Consider the following 12,968-nt stretch of genomic DNA (forward strand, 5'->3'; position numbering starts at 1 on the left):
ATTAAAAACAGGCCTAGTTATCCAATTAGCTGCTCATCTCCTATTTGCATTACCAAGTTACATAGTATATTCAGTTATTTTGCCTAATTTTCTCATTCATGTGGGCACAGCAACAAGTTTTGGCTTATAAATTAAACATCTAATTTCTTTCTTTTTAAAAAAAAATTTATTTACTTATTTTAGAGAGAGAGAGAGAGCACAAGTGGGAGAGGCAGAGGGAGGGGGAGGAGACTCTATACTGAGCACGGAGCCTAATGCTGGGCTTGATCTAACAGTCATGAGAGGGCTGCCCCTGTGGCGCAGGGGTTTAGCACCGCCTGCAACCTGGGGTGTGATCCTGGAGGCCCAGGATCGAGTCCCGTGTCGGGCTCCCTGCATGGAGCCTGCTTCTCCCTCTGCCTGTGTCTCTGCCTCTCTCTGTCTCTGTCTCTATGAATAAATATATAAAAATCTTAAAAAAAAAAAAAAATAACAGCCATGAGATCACAACCTGAGCTGAAACCCAGAGTCCACAGCTCTAATGACTGTGCCACCTAGGCAAGCCTCAAACATCTAATTTCCATGGGATTAACAGTAACCCCACTGAGAGGCAGGTATGGAGAAAGGAGTATGGGTTTAAGAGAAAAGTAAAGTCTAAGTACAGATTTCAAAATATGTCACTTACTAAGGCTAATCAAAAAACACTTCATACTTTGTACATTGTTAAAGAGATTGTTAGATTAAAATGGGAGGGGAGAGATCTCATAATCTGTTTTTAGAGAGAGAATATATGACAGGAGTTGGAGAAGTTTCTTTCTCCACATATAAAGTCCAAAGGGAGTATTGACTTGGAGATCTGCTTCAATGTAATAACTATTTATAACAAAAGGCTACAAGTCATTCATTTATCAAATATTTTGAAGTCTTACCATGTGCCAGGCCTATGATAGGTATATTGGGGAGGCCTCTATGAATACTATAAACATAAGTCTGGTTCTAAATAGCTTACAGTTTCGCAAGTGAAGTAAACCAGCAAATGGGATATGAGAGTAATGTTAGAGGCCACAGGAGTACAGGAAACACCCCAAATCTGGGAAGGAAGTAGCAGAGAAGGGTCACTGTGGAAAGTAATTGCCAAGGAGAAAGCTGAAGAAAAAATAGGAGTGAGCTGCAGGAGGACAAGTTATAAAAAGACAATAGCAGGGGGATCCCTGGGTGGCAGAGCGGTTTGGTGCCTGCCTTTGGCCCAGGGCGCGATCCTGGAGACCCGGGATCAAATCCCACATCGGGCTCCCGTGCGTGGAGCCTGCTTCTCCCTCTGCCTATGTCTCTGCCTCTCTCTCTCTCTCTCTCTCTCTGTGACTATCATAAATAAATTTAAAAAAAAATTAAAAAGACAATAGCACATACAAAGGTCCTGAGGTGAAACAATGTTGCAAAGTCTAGAAATTACAAAGTAGTTTCATCCTGGTGGAACTTTGAGCACAACCTCTATGAGCAAGTACAAAGGGGGATGGAGCAGAGATAAAAGAGGAAGGGGGAGAATGCGGTTAGCAAGTCAGCAGGAGTAATATGAAGTAGTCTGTAAACCATATATGCTGAAGAGCTCCTACTTTTTTTTTTAAAGATTTTAGTTTTTTTTTTTTATTTTTATTTATTTATGATAGTCACAGAGAGAGAGAGAGAGAGAGAGAGAGAGAGAAAGAGAGAGGCAGAGACACAGGCAGAGAGAGAAGCAGGCTCCATGCACCGGGAGCCCGACGTGGGATTTGATCCCGAGTCTCCAGGATCGCGCCCTGGGCCAAAGGCAGGCGCCAAACCGCTGCGCCACCCAGGGATCCCGAAGAGCTCCTACTTAATCCTGGAGACAAAGGGGAAGTTATTGAAGAGTGGGAATGATCTGATCAGATTTCTTTTCAGGAAGATGCACTCTGTTTGCAATGTGGGAAAAGAGTTTGAGAAATCTTTTACATCATATAAAGAAACTATTTTAGAAGAAACCTTTCTTGGGGACCCTAGGTGGCTCAATTGGTGGAATGTCTGACTCAGGTCGTGATCTAGGGTTCCTGGGATTGAGCTCTGAGGAGGGCTTCAAGCTCATCAGAAAGTCAGTTTGAGGATTCTCTCTCCCCACCTCTCCCTCCGCCCCTCCCCCAACTTGCACCCGCTTTCTGTCTGAAATAAACAACCTTTTTTAAAAAAAGAAAAGAAACCTTCACCTCACCCCCTAAAAAACCCAAACCAACTGCTAGAAGAATCTCAGCTGTTTTAGAAATAAAACATTTACTTGTAAATTAAAGGAAAACTTTTTAAGAGCCTATGGCTATAATGATCTGCAAATACAGCAAAATAAAAGATGAGGCTGTGTAATCTCAGGTAAATCTTGTCTGCTAGGAATGAGAGAAAAAAAAGAGAGGTTCTAACCCTTGCCATTCTACTCCTTTACGCCTACCTTCTGCAGGCAGTTTGTACCAGCTCAATCTTTACTTTTCATTAAGGGACCAAATTTGTGCACCAAAATAAGAATTTGTCTATAGGCTTGGGGGAAACTGTTACAAGTGTGCCAGATAACTTTTAAAAACTAAATGCTAACAGATGAGAACCAGTTCTGATCCCAAGGTCAAGAAAAATTAAGCTATTTTGCCAATGGTTATTAAATAATGAGAATTTCTTTAAGTAGTGTCTAAATTAGAAAGTCTGAGACCCTACAATAATAGGGTGCAAGCACCAGCACACAATAATTAGAATTAGATACTTACTCGAATTTGCCTTTTAAAAATAAATTATGCCATTAAGCACTAAACGCACAGATTAAAATTTCACAAACTTCTAGTTAAATCGAATGTGGTGACAACTACTGGCATATGACCAAATAGTAAAAGAATCTCAGCTGTTTTAGAAATAAAACATTTGCTTCCAGCTCAAAGCAAAACTTTTTAGGGTCTATGGTTAAACTGATCTGCAAATACAGCCTAAGAACAGCAGGTAAAAGAAGTCTTTTATGTGACAAAGGAAATGTTAAATCAACCTTTAACATAAAAAATTGGGGGGATGTTTGGCTGAAACTCACAAAAGACTTTAAGACAAGGTAAATGACCATACATTTCTAAAAATTAAGATACGAACATTTTCTAGAATAATTAGGAATGCAGGAATTTATCACTACCATAAAACAACGTTTTCAAGGTCATGTACCAATTATAAAAACAATACTACACTACTTTGGAGGACAGAGTCAAATTTGTTCTCTGAAAGGTATAGATTTCTTATCTTTTTCTTCTGCAATCAGAGAAAGTCTCTGCTTTCCACACTTTCTAAAAATAATTACATAAACTTAGTATTTTAAAACATGCTTGGGAGCTTGTGATCCAACATCTTGATTATTTCAATAATCACTATTTCCAAAACTACTGTAATTTTATATACAGTTCATTTATTTAGTGACCAATGTATAGGACTAGCATTGTGAAGAATGCCACAATGGGAAAGGAAGGCATCAGACTGAATCAAGATATTCATTCACTCATTTATTTCTTTGTTAAACAGCTGAGTCCTGCTATAATGCCAGGCCAACAGATACTAAAAAAAAGCATTTAAGTCCTCAAAGAAACATAGTACTATATTTCATCAAATTTGGGACACCATCAATCATAAGACTAACTCTTAACTAATAAAGAAAAAATGCTTTCAATTAAATGATGACATAATGCCTTGAATGAATCATCAGCCTCTTGTTGCTTTGATATTTTTAAAATCTATTCAGAAAAATCTGGCAATGTTTCCTGTCTTCAATAAACTGCTTGATATTTTAAATGGCAACCTTTTTTTAAAATATACATTTCTATACAAAATATAGCTTCATCTACTTAGGAGTGTCCTCCTTTCTTGGCTCCCATAAAGCACTTAGTTGTTTTTTGTTTTGTTTAAAGATTTTATTCATTTATTCATGAGAAACAGAAAGAGAGAGAGAGAGAGAGAGAGAGAGAGAGGCAGAGACACAGGCAGAGGGAGAAGCAGGCTCCATGCAGGGAGCCCGACGTGGGACTCGATCCGGGGTCTCCAGGATCACGCCCTGGATCGAAGGCGGCACCAAACCACTGAACCACCCGGGCTGCCCTGTATTTTTAAAGAAAAGTAAATGAAGTTGTGATGATTTCCCTAAAGGCAAATGTTGACTTCACAAATACCAAATTTACATCTCTCTACTTTGTTTCTGTCCGTTTCTGTGTGTTCAATTACTTTTTTGTTTCAATGCCAAATCATAATAAAATCTTTTCTGAAGATATTCTAAATGGTAATTAAATCTAACACATGTAGCAATGATACCAGGTACATAATTCTATTGAAATAATGACACTAGATATAACTAAGTTTGGAAAAGCACAGGCAGTGACAACCTATCTCTAGATGGCCACCTGACAGCCAGCAATTGGAAGATGCCATCAAGTGTCAGACACCTCCCAAATTCAAAGTGAAAAAAAAGTGTCTTAGAGTCACAGTTGTGATAGCAGCCAACACTCACAGAACACTTGAGGAAAGGACCATTCTATCTACTTGGCATACATTACATCATGAAAATCTGTACAGTAGGTAGATTAAGTGTCTTTAGATGAGGAAACTGAATCACGGTGGGGTAGGGGGGAGCGTGGGTAACTTGCCCAATACCACAAAGCTAGCACGTGGCAAGGCTAGCATATGAATCCATGGCCCAGGCCTAGAGGCTCTGCTTTGACCAATGGCCATGTGGTCTCTCAAGCTAATAATCAATAAGCAGCTTTGTGACCTGAGGCAAATCACTAGAGACTCCTTTCCTTATTTTGAAAAGGAGGGAATTGGAACAGATGATTATGGAGTTCTTTCCTGGGATGAAAATATTACAATTCTATAATCTTCTACAGTAAAATTTTATTCTCATGCTGGTTTCTCCTTACACTAATACAATTCAAACCTTCACTGCCATTAGTGATTAGTGAAAGGAATGTGACTTTTATTATTGATCTAAAATAAGACACACTTAGGAAGGTATTTAAGACAAAAAAAAAAAAGGAAGGTATTTAAGAAACAGACACACATGTACTTGTACTGCTATTTCTTTTTTTTAGGGTGATAGCAAAAGGTTGGTTATAGAAATACAAGAGCCAAATGTGGGTTTTACTCTGCTTGTATACTATGCTTATGAAAGAAATAGTCTTTTACAAATTTAATCCAAAATTAACATATGACTTCAATGTGTCAGTTTCAACAGATATTCACAATGCAGAACTCCTTATTCTTTAAAAATTCTGTTCATTTATGAGGGCAAAAAACAATAAATTAATAACAGACATAAATATTGCAACATTTTCCCTCTTGAGCCAATTTAAGGGTGGAATTAAATGTGCATTACACACTTGACAACTCTTCTGCCCTAAAGGAGGGTGGGGGGGCCACACCCTTTGGATTTCCATCTACAGGCCCAGCCAGCTGCTCTTCTCACTCCTAGGGAACCTCTCCTCAGCCCCACAAACTCTGATCATCAGGCAACCCAGTGATGCTTAAAATTCCTAATATTTCATTTTGAAGCTGTCCTCAGGAGGAGAGTTAGCGAAGGAAAGAGATCAACAAACAGAGTCTTTAACACATTATTAATTTTCTCTTTTATACATACATACACATGTATACACATAATATTATTTGCCCCAACAAAAATCAGAGAAAACATCAAAAAGATTTCTGGGGGAAAAAGCGAAAAAGAGAATTTAAGTGAACTACTAGCAAAGACAGGTTCAGAAAAAACAAAGCAAGTAAGAAAGATGCCCCAAAACAAAAGGCTCTCATCAGTACACAGCATCTTCGTATTACGTACCTTCCCATGCTGCCCAGCTCTCTCATAACAAATGACAACATCTTCCCACATTTCTAGCTTCTCAAATATTTGAAGGGCTGAACTCGTACATCCCAGCTCAAAGAGAAAACTTGCAAGTTGGCGCTAGAAGAATCAAGTTAAAATATTGAACATTTCTTTATATAAAGAGATTCCTATTTCACTTGTGGATGCATCTAACCTGTCATTATAAAGGTCTGCCTACTGTAATAAATACATCATTTCTACAGCTTGACCTCAATTAGAAATTTGCAATGATGCGATTTTTACCTTTATTTTAGCAAGTTTCTTTATGGTGGGGTAAGGAATTAAAAAAACAAGACAAGGGCAGCCCAGGTGGTGCAGCGGTTTAGCACCGCCTGCAGCCCAGGGCGTGATCCTGGAGACCCTGGATCGAGTCCCACGTCAGGCTCTCTGTATGATGCCTGCTTCTCCCTCTGCCTGTGTCTCTGCCTCTCTCTCTCTCTCTCTTTCTCTATGAATAAATAAAATCTTTAAAAAAAAAAGACAAACTTTTTTATTTTTTTTTAATTTTTTTTAAAAAAGACAAACTTTTCAAAACACTCAATTTACCAACTTTTCCCTAAGAACTCAGAAGAACTTAAAAGGCAAAATCAGTATTAGAGATTTCATGACAATCTCTGATTTCTAAAGCTGGGATCCAATAAATCAACTTCAAAAACTCTAGTTAGGAAAAAAAAAAAAAAAAAAAAAAAAAAACTCTAGTTAGAATGCCTGGTATTAAAAAGACAGGCGTTGGGCAGCCCCGGTGGCTCAGCAGTTTAGTGCTGCCTTCAGCCCAGGGTGTGATCCTGGAAACCCAAGTCCCACGTTGGGCTCCCTGCACGGAGCCTGTCTCTCCCTCTGCCTGTGCCTCTACCTCTCTCTCTCTCTATTCATGAGAGCATGAATAAATAAATAAAATCTTTAAAAAAAAAATTTTTTTTAAAAAGATAAGTGTTGGCGGCGATGTGGAAAAAAGGGAATTCACATGCACTGCTGATGGGAATGTAAATTGGTGCAGTGACCATGGAAAACAGTATAGTATGTAGGTTCCTCAGAAAATTAAAAACAGAACTACTGTATGATCCAGCAGTTCCACTTCTGGGAATTTACTAAAAACTAAAAATAAAAATTTTAATTGAAAAAATATCTCCACCCCCATGTTCATTATAGCATTATTTACAATAACTGAGACATGGAAGTAGCCCAAGTGTTCACCAGGGGATGAATGGATAAAGGAATTGTAATGTGTGTAGTCATATATACAAACACATGTGCACATACACACACAGAATGGAATAGTACTAGGCCATAAAAAAAGAATGAAATCTTGCCATCTGTGACAACATAGATGGACCTGGTGGGCATTATGCTAAGTGAAATACATCAGAGAGAGAAAAACAAATACAGTATGTCTCATATGAGGAATCTCAAGAAATCAAATTCATAGAAACAGAACAGACTGGTAGCTGCCAGAGATCAGAGGTAGTGAGGAAAATGGGTGAAGGTGGTAAAAAAATACAAACCTTCAGTTATGTGTAAGTTCTAAGGATATAACGTCCAGCATGCTGACTATAGTTAATAATACTGTATTGTATATTTGAAAGATGCTAAGAAAAGAGATCCTAAAAGTTCTTATCATAAGAAAAAAAATGTAACTATATGAGGAAATGGATATTAACTAAACTCACTGTGGTGGCCATTTCATAATATACAGATGTATCAAATCATTATGTTGTACACCTAAAACTAACACAATGGTATATGTCAGTTATATCTCAAACTGGAAAAAAAATTAAATTCAACTAAAGTAAACATATAAAAACTCTAAGGTGTCAACATAAATGGCATAAATCTATGCATTAGTACTGGTATACTTTATTCATGAAAGTATCTCTGGGTCTTTCTCACTCAAGTTTATTTAGCTTTATTTTAACCACATTCTAAAAACCTTTACTTATTTCCCAGCCTTCGCAGATAAAAAAGGAGGCAAATTGTGGTAAGGTCCGTAGGTCCATGAAGGTTAAACATATTTAAAAAATAAATATATTATGGTCTATAAATGGTCTATTCTTTAGGAATGGAAAATACACTAGGAAGGTTTTAAAAGTGAGGCTCAGACTGTCTGCCTGGCTCATTCTAAACAGCACGTGACTCTTGATCTCAGGGTCATGAATTCAAGCCCTACACTGGGCATCGAACTTACTTAAAAAAAAAAAAAAGTAGGTGAAGTTCATGAATTAGGCATAGTTTCGTATTAGCGAGAACTGTGTTGTTTTCCCGTAAATATCATTTCACTACTCTTTCAAAACTCAATACATATTTAAGAGTTAAGAAGCCAATGGATATAGAGAATCTAGGTTGACAAAATAAGTAAAATGAAATATACCTTAAAGTTATAAGCTAATATATTAAAAAAATAAAGAGAATGATCTAATTCTTCTGTATGCCATGAATTTGGAGGAATTTGGCTATTTAAAGCCAAAATATTTTTAAAAAACAAACACAGTGTATGGGAGCTGGAATAAATCTTAGTGCTCATGCAGTAAATAGTTAAATCTTTCCATTTAATAGATAAGTAAAGTGATGGCATCTAAGCTGTCATGGCTAGCTAGCAACAAAAGCTGATTCTCTTTTTAAAATAAACTACACTATTATTTTTTGATCTTTAAAGATAATACCTAAAGATATGGTCACTCCCTATAATGAAAGAAAAAATGATTTAATTTGTTATTGAAAGGGGATGTTTATCTAACTGCCTAAACATCCTAAAATCCACAGGTTCCTAAGCAGATAAAATAAACATTTCACCAAATTCTATTTGAACAGTATTTCATTTTCCTAACGCTTCTGCTCAGAAACAGACTGAAAGCTATGCCCTCAACATACATTTTTTGTCCTAACAGTAGCTCAGAATCTGAGATGCTTATCCACTACAAACCACATAGGACAAGGCACTTAACAAATTTCACAGATCGGGGTCAAAAACATGCCCAAAAGTTCCAGCTGTCAACACCTTCTTGATAAGATAATGTAATGAGGCTTTTTATTTGCCTGTTATATTGAGACTCCTTCAATAGATAAAGTAAATTGCAACGTGTAATAAATCTTCTACTTTACCCCATGCTTAAGAATATGACAAACTCAAGGCATCTGGGTGGCTCAGTTAGTTAAGCATCTGCCTTCGGCTTAGCTCAAGTCATGATTCCAGGGTCCATGGATGGAGCCCCACAGCAACAAGCTCCCTGCTCAGTGGGGAGCCTGCTTCTCCCTCTGCTCCTCCTCTTGCTCTCTCTCAAATAGATAAATAAAAATCTTTTTAAAATTTGTTTTAAAAAGTATGACATACTCAAAGAAATCTAACAATGGAGATTCAGAGTCATTGAATTGGTGGATTGGCAACTATAATTCTAAATCACTACCTATGTACATAATCCACAAAAGAGAGGACAGGAAGCTAACTAAGATGACAACAGTTACTAAATCATCTAGAAATTTCTGCCTGTTACCATTTGACTCTACTTAACTTCTTAGTGCCATAGCTTCCTCACCTATAAAATAGAGATATTTCACAAAATTGTTGCAATAAAGTAAGATGTGTGTAAAATGCAGAACAAAATGTATGCATCATATTAAGTATGTAGTAAAAGGTGATTATTATTATCGGGCATAATAAAAACTCAATGAAGAAATAAGGAAAGGAGGGAAACTAGACTAAAAATTGGGAAACCAGAGATCTACTTGAGGAATGGCTGTGTGATCAACATTGGAAAAGTGTAGTTAATTGCATTGGGCCTCAGTTTTATTCTCTGTAATATTAAGACACTGGACTAGACGCCTAAGTTGCTTTAAGTGCTAAAAATTCTACAAAATAAGGGAATCACACCCATACACAGGGGCCAGAATCTCTCTATCCCAATATGGAGCTTTAGGAGCTACACTAGGCATTCTCATATCTCAGAAAAAGAAAAGTAGTCAAGGATATCTCACCATGTAGAGCAAGAAACAAATGCTTTAAATTATTTTTGTAAAAAAAAAAAAAATTATTTTTGTAAATAACTTTGTTAAGAGGTTCATTCTCTAGCAGAAGGTCCTAACAGGCCTTTAAATATAAAAACTTATTTTGAAAATGAAAGCTTCTGTGGTTCTCCCACTACTTAATTTCAAGGATTCTATTTAATCTCATTTTATATTCTTTTAAAACTGTCTTAAAAGTTTAATATCACTTTAACCAAAAGAGCAATTTGAAGTAATTTTATTCTTTTCACTGAAATATTTGGAAACTCAAACATGAATGGAAAAATCACTCTTTTCTAATATATTTATCTCTCAAAAGCAAAGTATTTTCCATACCCAATGACAAACAGCAATAAAAATACCTGAATGGCCCAGTGAGGGGGTACTTGACAGCAATAGAAAATCTTTAGACGTTCCAATACAGAGGTGGTCTTATCTTCAAATTGATCTGCAAGAGCCTTAAGAGGACATATCATAATCAGAATCTATATGTGTAATAATTTGTTAATATAAACAAGATTCTTACTGTAAAAGTTATACAAATGGACATATAAACAATAAAGAACATAAGTCACTTTAAAAAAAAATTTTTTTTTTTTAATTTACTCATTTGAGAGAGAGAACACAAGCAGGGAAGGGTCAGAGGGAGAAGCAGCAGACTCCCCGATGACCAGGGAGCCTGACATTGAGCTTGATCCCAGGTCCTGGATCCTGACCTGAGCTGAAGATAGACATTTAACTGACTGAGCCACCCAGGCACCCTAACAAGTCATTTTGATAAGGTGATGAAATGGTGAATTTTTTCTTGAATTTCTTCAAACATTTAATAAACTTTAAAATTAACCAACATTGGGACACCTGGGTGGCTCAACGGTTGAGCATCTGCCTTTGGCTCAGGTGTGATTCTGGGACCCTGGATCGAGTCCCGCATTGGGCTCCCTTTGGGGAGCCTGCTTCTCCCTCTGCCTATGTTGCTGCCTCTCTCTCTCATGAAAAAATAAATAAATCTTAAAAAAAATAAAATTAACCAACATTTATATAAACATGTACATTAAATTAAATATACATTAAATTAAAACTTACCAAGACAATAGTTTTTTAAATTAAAATAAAATCTTAAAAAAAATTTCTGATGTCAATGCATATATTGTGGACATGTAGGAGAATGTCCTTGTATTTGAGGAGGAGGAAGTACAATAGTGGCAACTTACTTACCAATGCTTTAGATACAAAAAAGTACTTTAGTTGGACTGTACTTAAAATTTTTCTGTATGTTTGAAATAGTTTCAAATTTTTATGAAATAAATTTGTAAAATTGAAAACCTCGAAAAAGAGTAAGAGATAGCAAGTCTAACTTCCTCAGAAGAAAGAAAACAGTGACAGTCTAACACATCCCAGTACAAACCCAAGACAAGGAGATCAGTTTCTAAGCAGGAAAACTGCTCCTAAATTGGAGGGTTTCTATATTTTACTAGGTGGGAGATACATTTGTTAGCCTAAGAATATCCTGTAGAATGAGAAAATACTCATTACATCACTTCTTTGACAATCCAAGATGTTATTCAATCAAGTCCATCAGAACAAACTGAGACATAACCAGACTCCTAAACCATCTTGGTCAAAATATTTTTAAAGCTTTCTGGCCTTACTTCAGAGAAACTTAATAGCAAAAAGGTTGCATGCTTCTGCCCAAAGCTGTTTAGTTGTAGAAGGGAGAGAAGAAAAACTTCTGGCTGAATACATATGGTTACAATACATAAATAAAAGGTTCACTGAATTAATTCATCAAAAGGGGACAAATTTTTCCTTTTATCAGTTTTTTTCTTTCTTTAGGAAAAAAAAAAAATAACCGCTGCCTATTTAATAATAATAATAATAAAAGCCAAAATCAACATCACAATATATACTTTTATAAAGTCCTAATTACATGCAAAACACTTTTTTTTTTTTAAAGATTTATTTATTCATGAGAGACAGAGAGAGAGAGGTAGGGACAGAGGCAGAGAGAGAAGCAGGCTCCCCATAGGGAGCCCAATGCAGGACTCTATCCCAGGATCACACCCTGAGCCAAAGGCAGACACTCAACTGCTGAGCCACCCAGGCATCCCTAAAATACTTTATTTTCAAAAAAAAGACTCATGTTGCTTACTATAGGTACTGCTTCTAGCTAAAATATATCAAATGCTCAGTAAAAATTTCCTAATATATTAATGATCTGATGATCTCAGAGTATCTAAATACCTCTGATATTCTCAGATACTACCCAAAATCACAAAACCACAAGAGAGAGATCAGAAAACCAACACTTATTTGAGCTGGATACCATGAATAAGTCCCTGTAGAAGTTCAGCCATACTTGATAAGAACTTGAGTAGGTCATGTGTAACGATTATGACCAGAATCCTAACCTATTTTCTACTCCTGCACAGAATATATATTTCTTCCTACTTTAAGCATGACAGCCACCTAAATAAGATTTATCTACCCATAAAGTTAAGAATATTAAATTAATATTTAAAAAAAGGGATGACGGTGTGCTGTTGCCTTTTTCCTCTACTGAATTCAAAGTACTCTTTCCTGTTTGCTAATTTACTACAAATACAGGGATATTATTTACAGTACATCTCTAGATTTTTCAGAGCAAGATTTCTTTCAATAACTCATTCTGAAATAATTCCATTATATTCAAACAAACTAGAGTCTCTTATAGGCATGGTAAATAATTCTATTGTATACAAATAAACTCAAGTGTTTTACAGGAAAAACCATGCTGTAAGGTGAAAAGTGACCTGGGTTCTGTTCAAGGTTTATCTCCAACAAGCAAGTCATTAAACCACAATGGTATTCATCTGTGAAATGATCTTTGCAATTCCAAAATTCGATGGTTATATGGCTTTATCAAGAGTATTTAGTTTCATTTCAAGCATCTGAGGAGGTCTGTTGGTTAGTTATAGGCACCATCAGCTGAACACAAGTTTTCTTAGAGGTAAACCAAGTGCCCAGAAGTTTGGAAGACAATGGTAGGAGGTTCAGTACCAGGTGATGGAACAAAAGGAAAAGAGGGGCCTCGATTAATACTGTGTATATCTATGTGCATGAACACAGA

The 12,968-nt window shown here is 36.4% G+C and overlaps 1 protein-coding gene across 2 annotated transcripts in view; it reads right to left on the reverse strand.

The window, feature by feature from the left end:
* TTC27 (tetratricopeptide repeat domain 27) overlaps positions 1 to 12,968 on the reverse strand; it is a 172,651-nt gene that overhangs the window by 62,367 nt on the left and 97,316 nt on the right. For both annotated transcript variants that reach the window (XM_077843652.1, XM_077843651.1), the window contains 2 exons: positions 10,225 to 10,320; positions 5,825 to 5,947 (listed from right to left, as the gene is read on the reverse strand). In XM_077843652.1, the coding sequence (XP_077699778.1) occupies positions 5,825 to 5,947; positions 10,225 to 10,320 (219 nt within the window). The remainder of the gene's footprint in view (positions 1 to 5,824; positions 5,948 to 10,224; positions 10,321 to 12,968) is intronic.

This window comes from Canis aureus, chromosome 12 (genome assembly GCF_053574225.1).
Source record: "Canis aureus isolate CA01 chromosome 12, VMU_Caureus_v.1.0, whole genome shotgun sequence".
Taxonomy (NCBI): domain Eukaryota; kingdom Metazoa; phylum Chordata; class Mammalia; order Carnivora; family Canidae; genus Canis; species Canis aureus.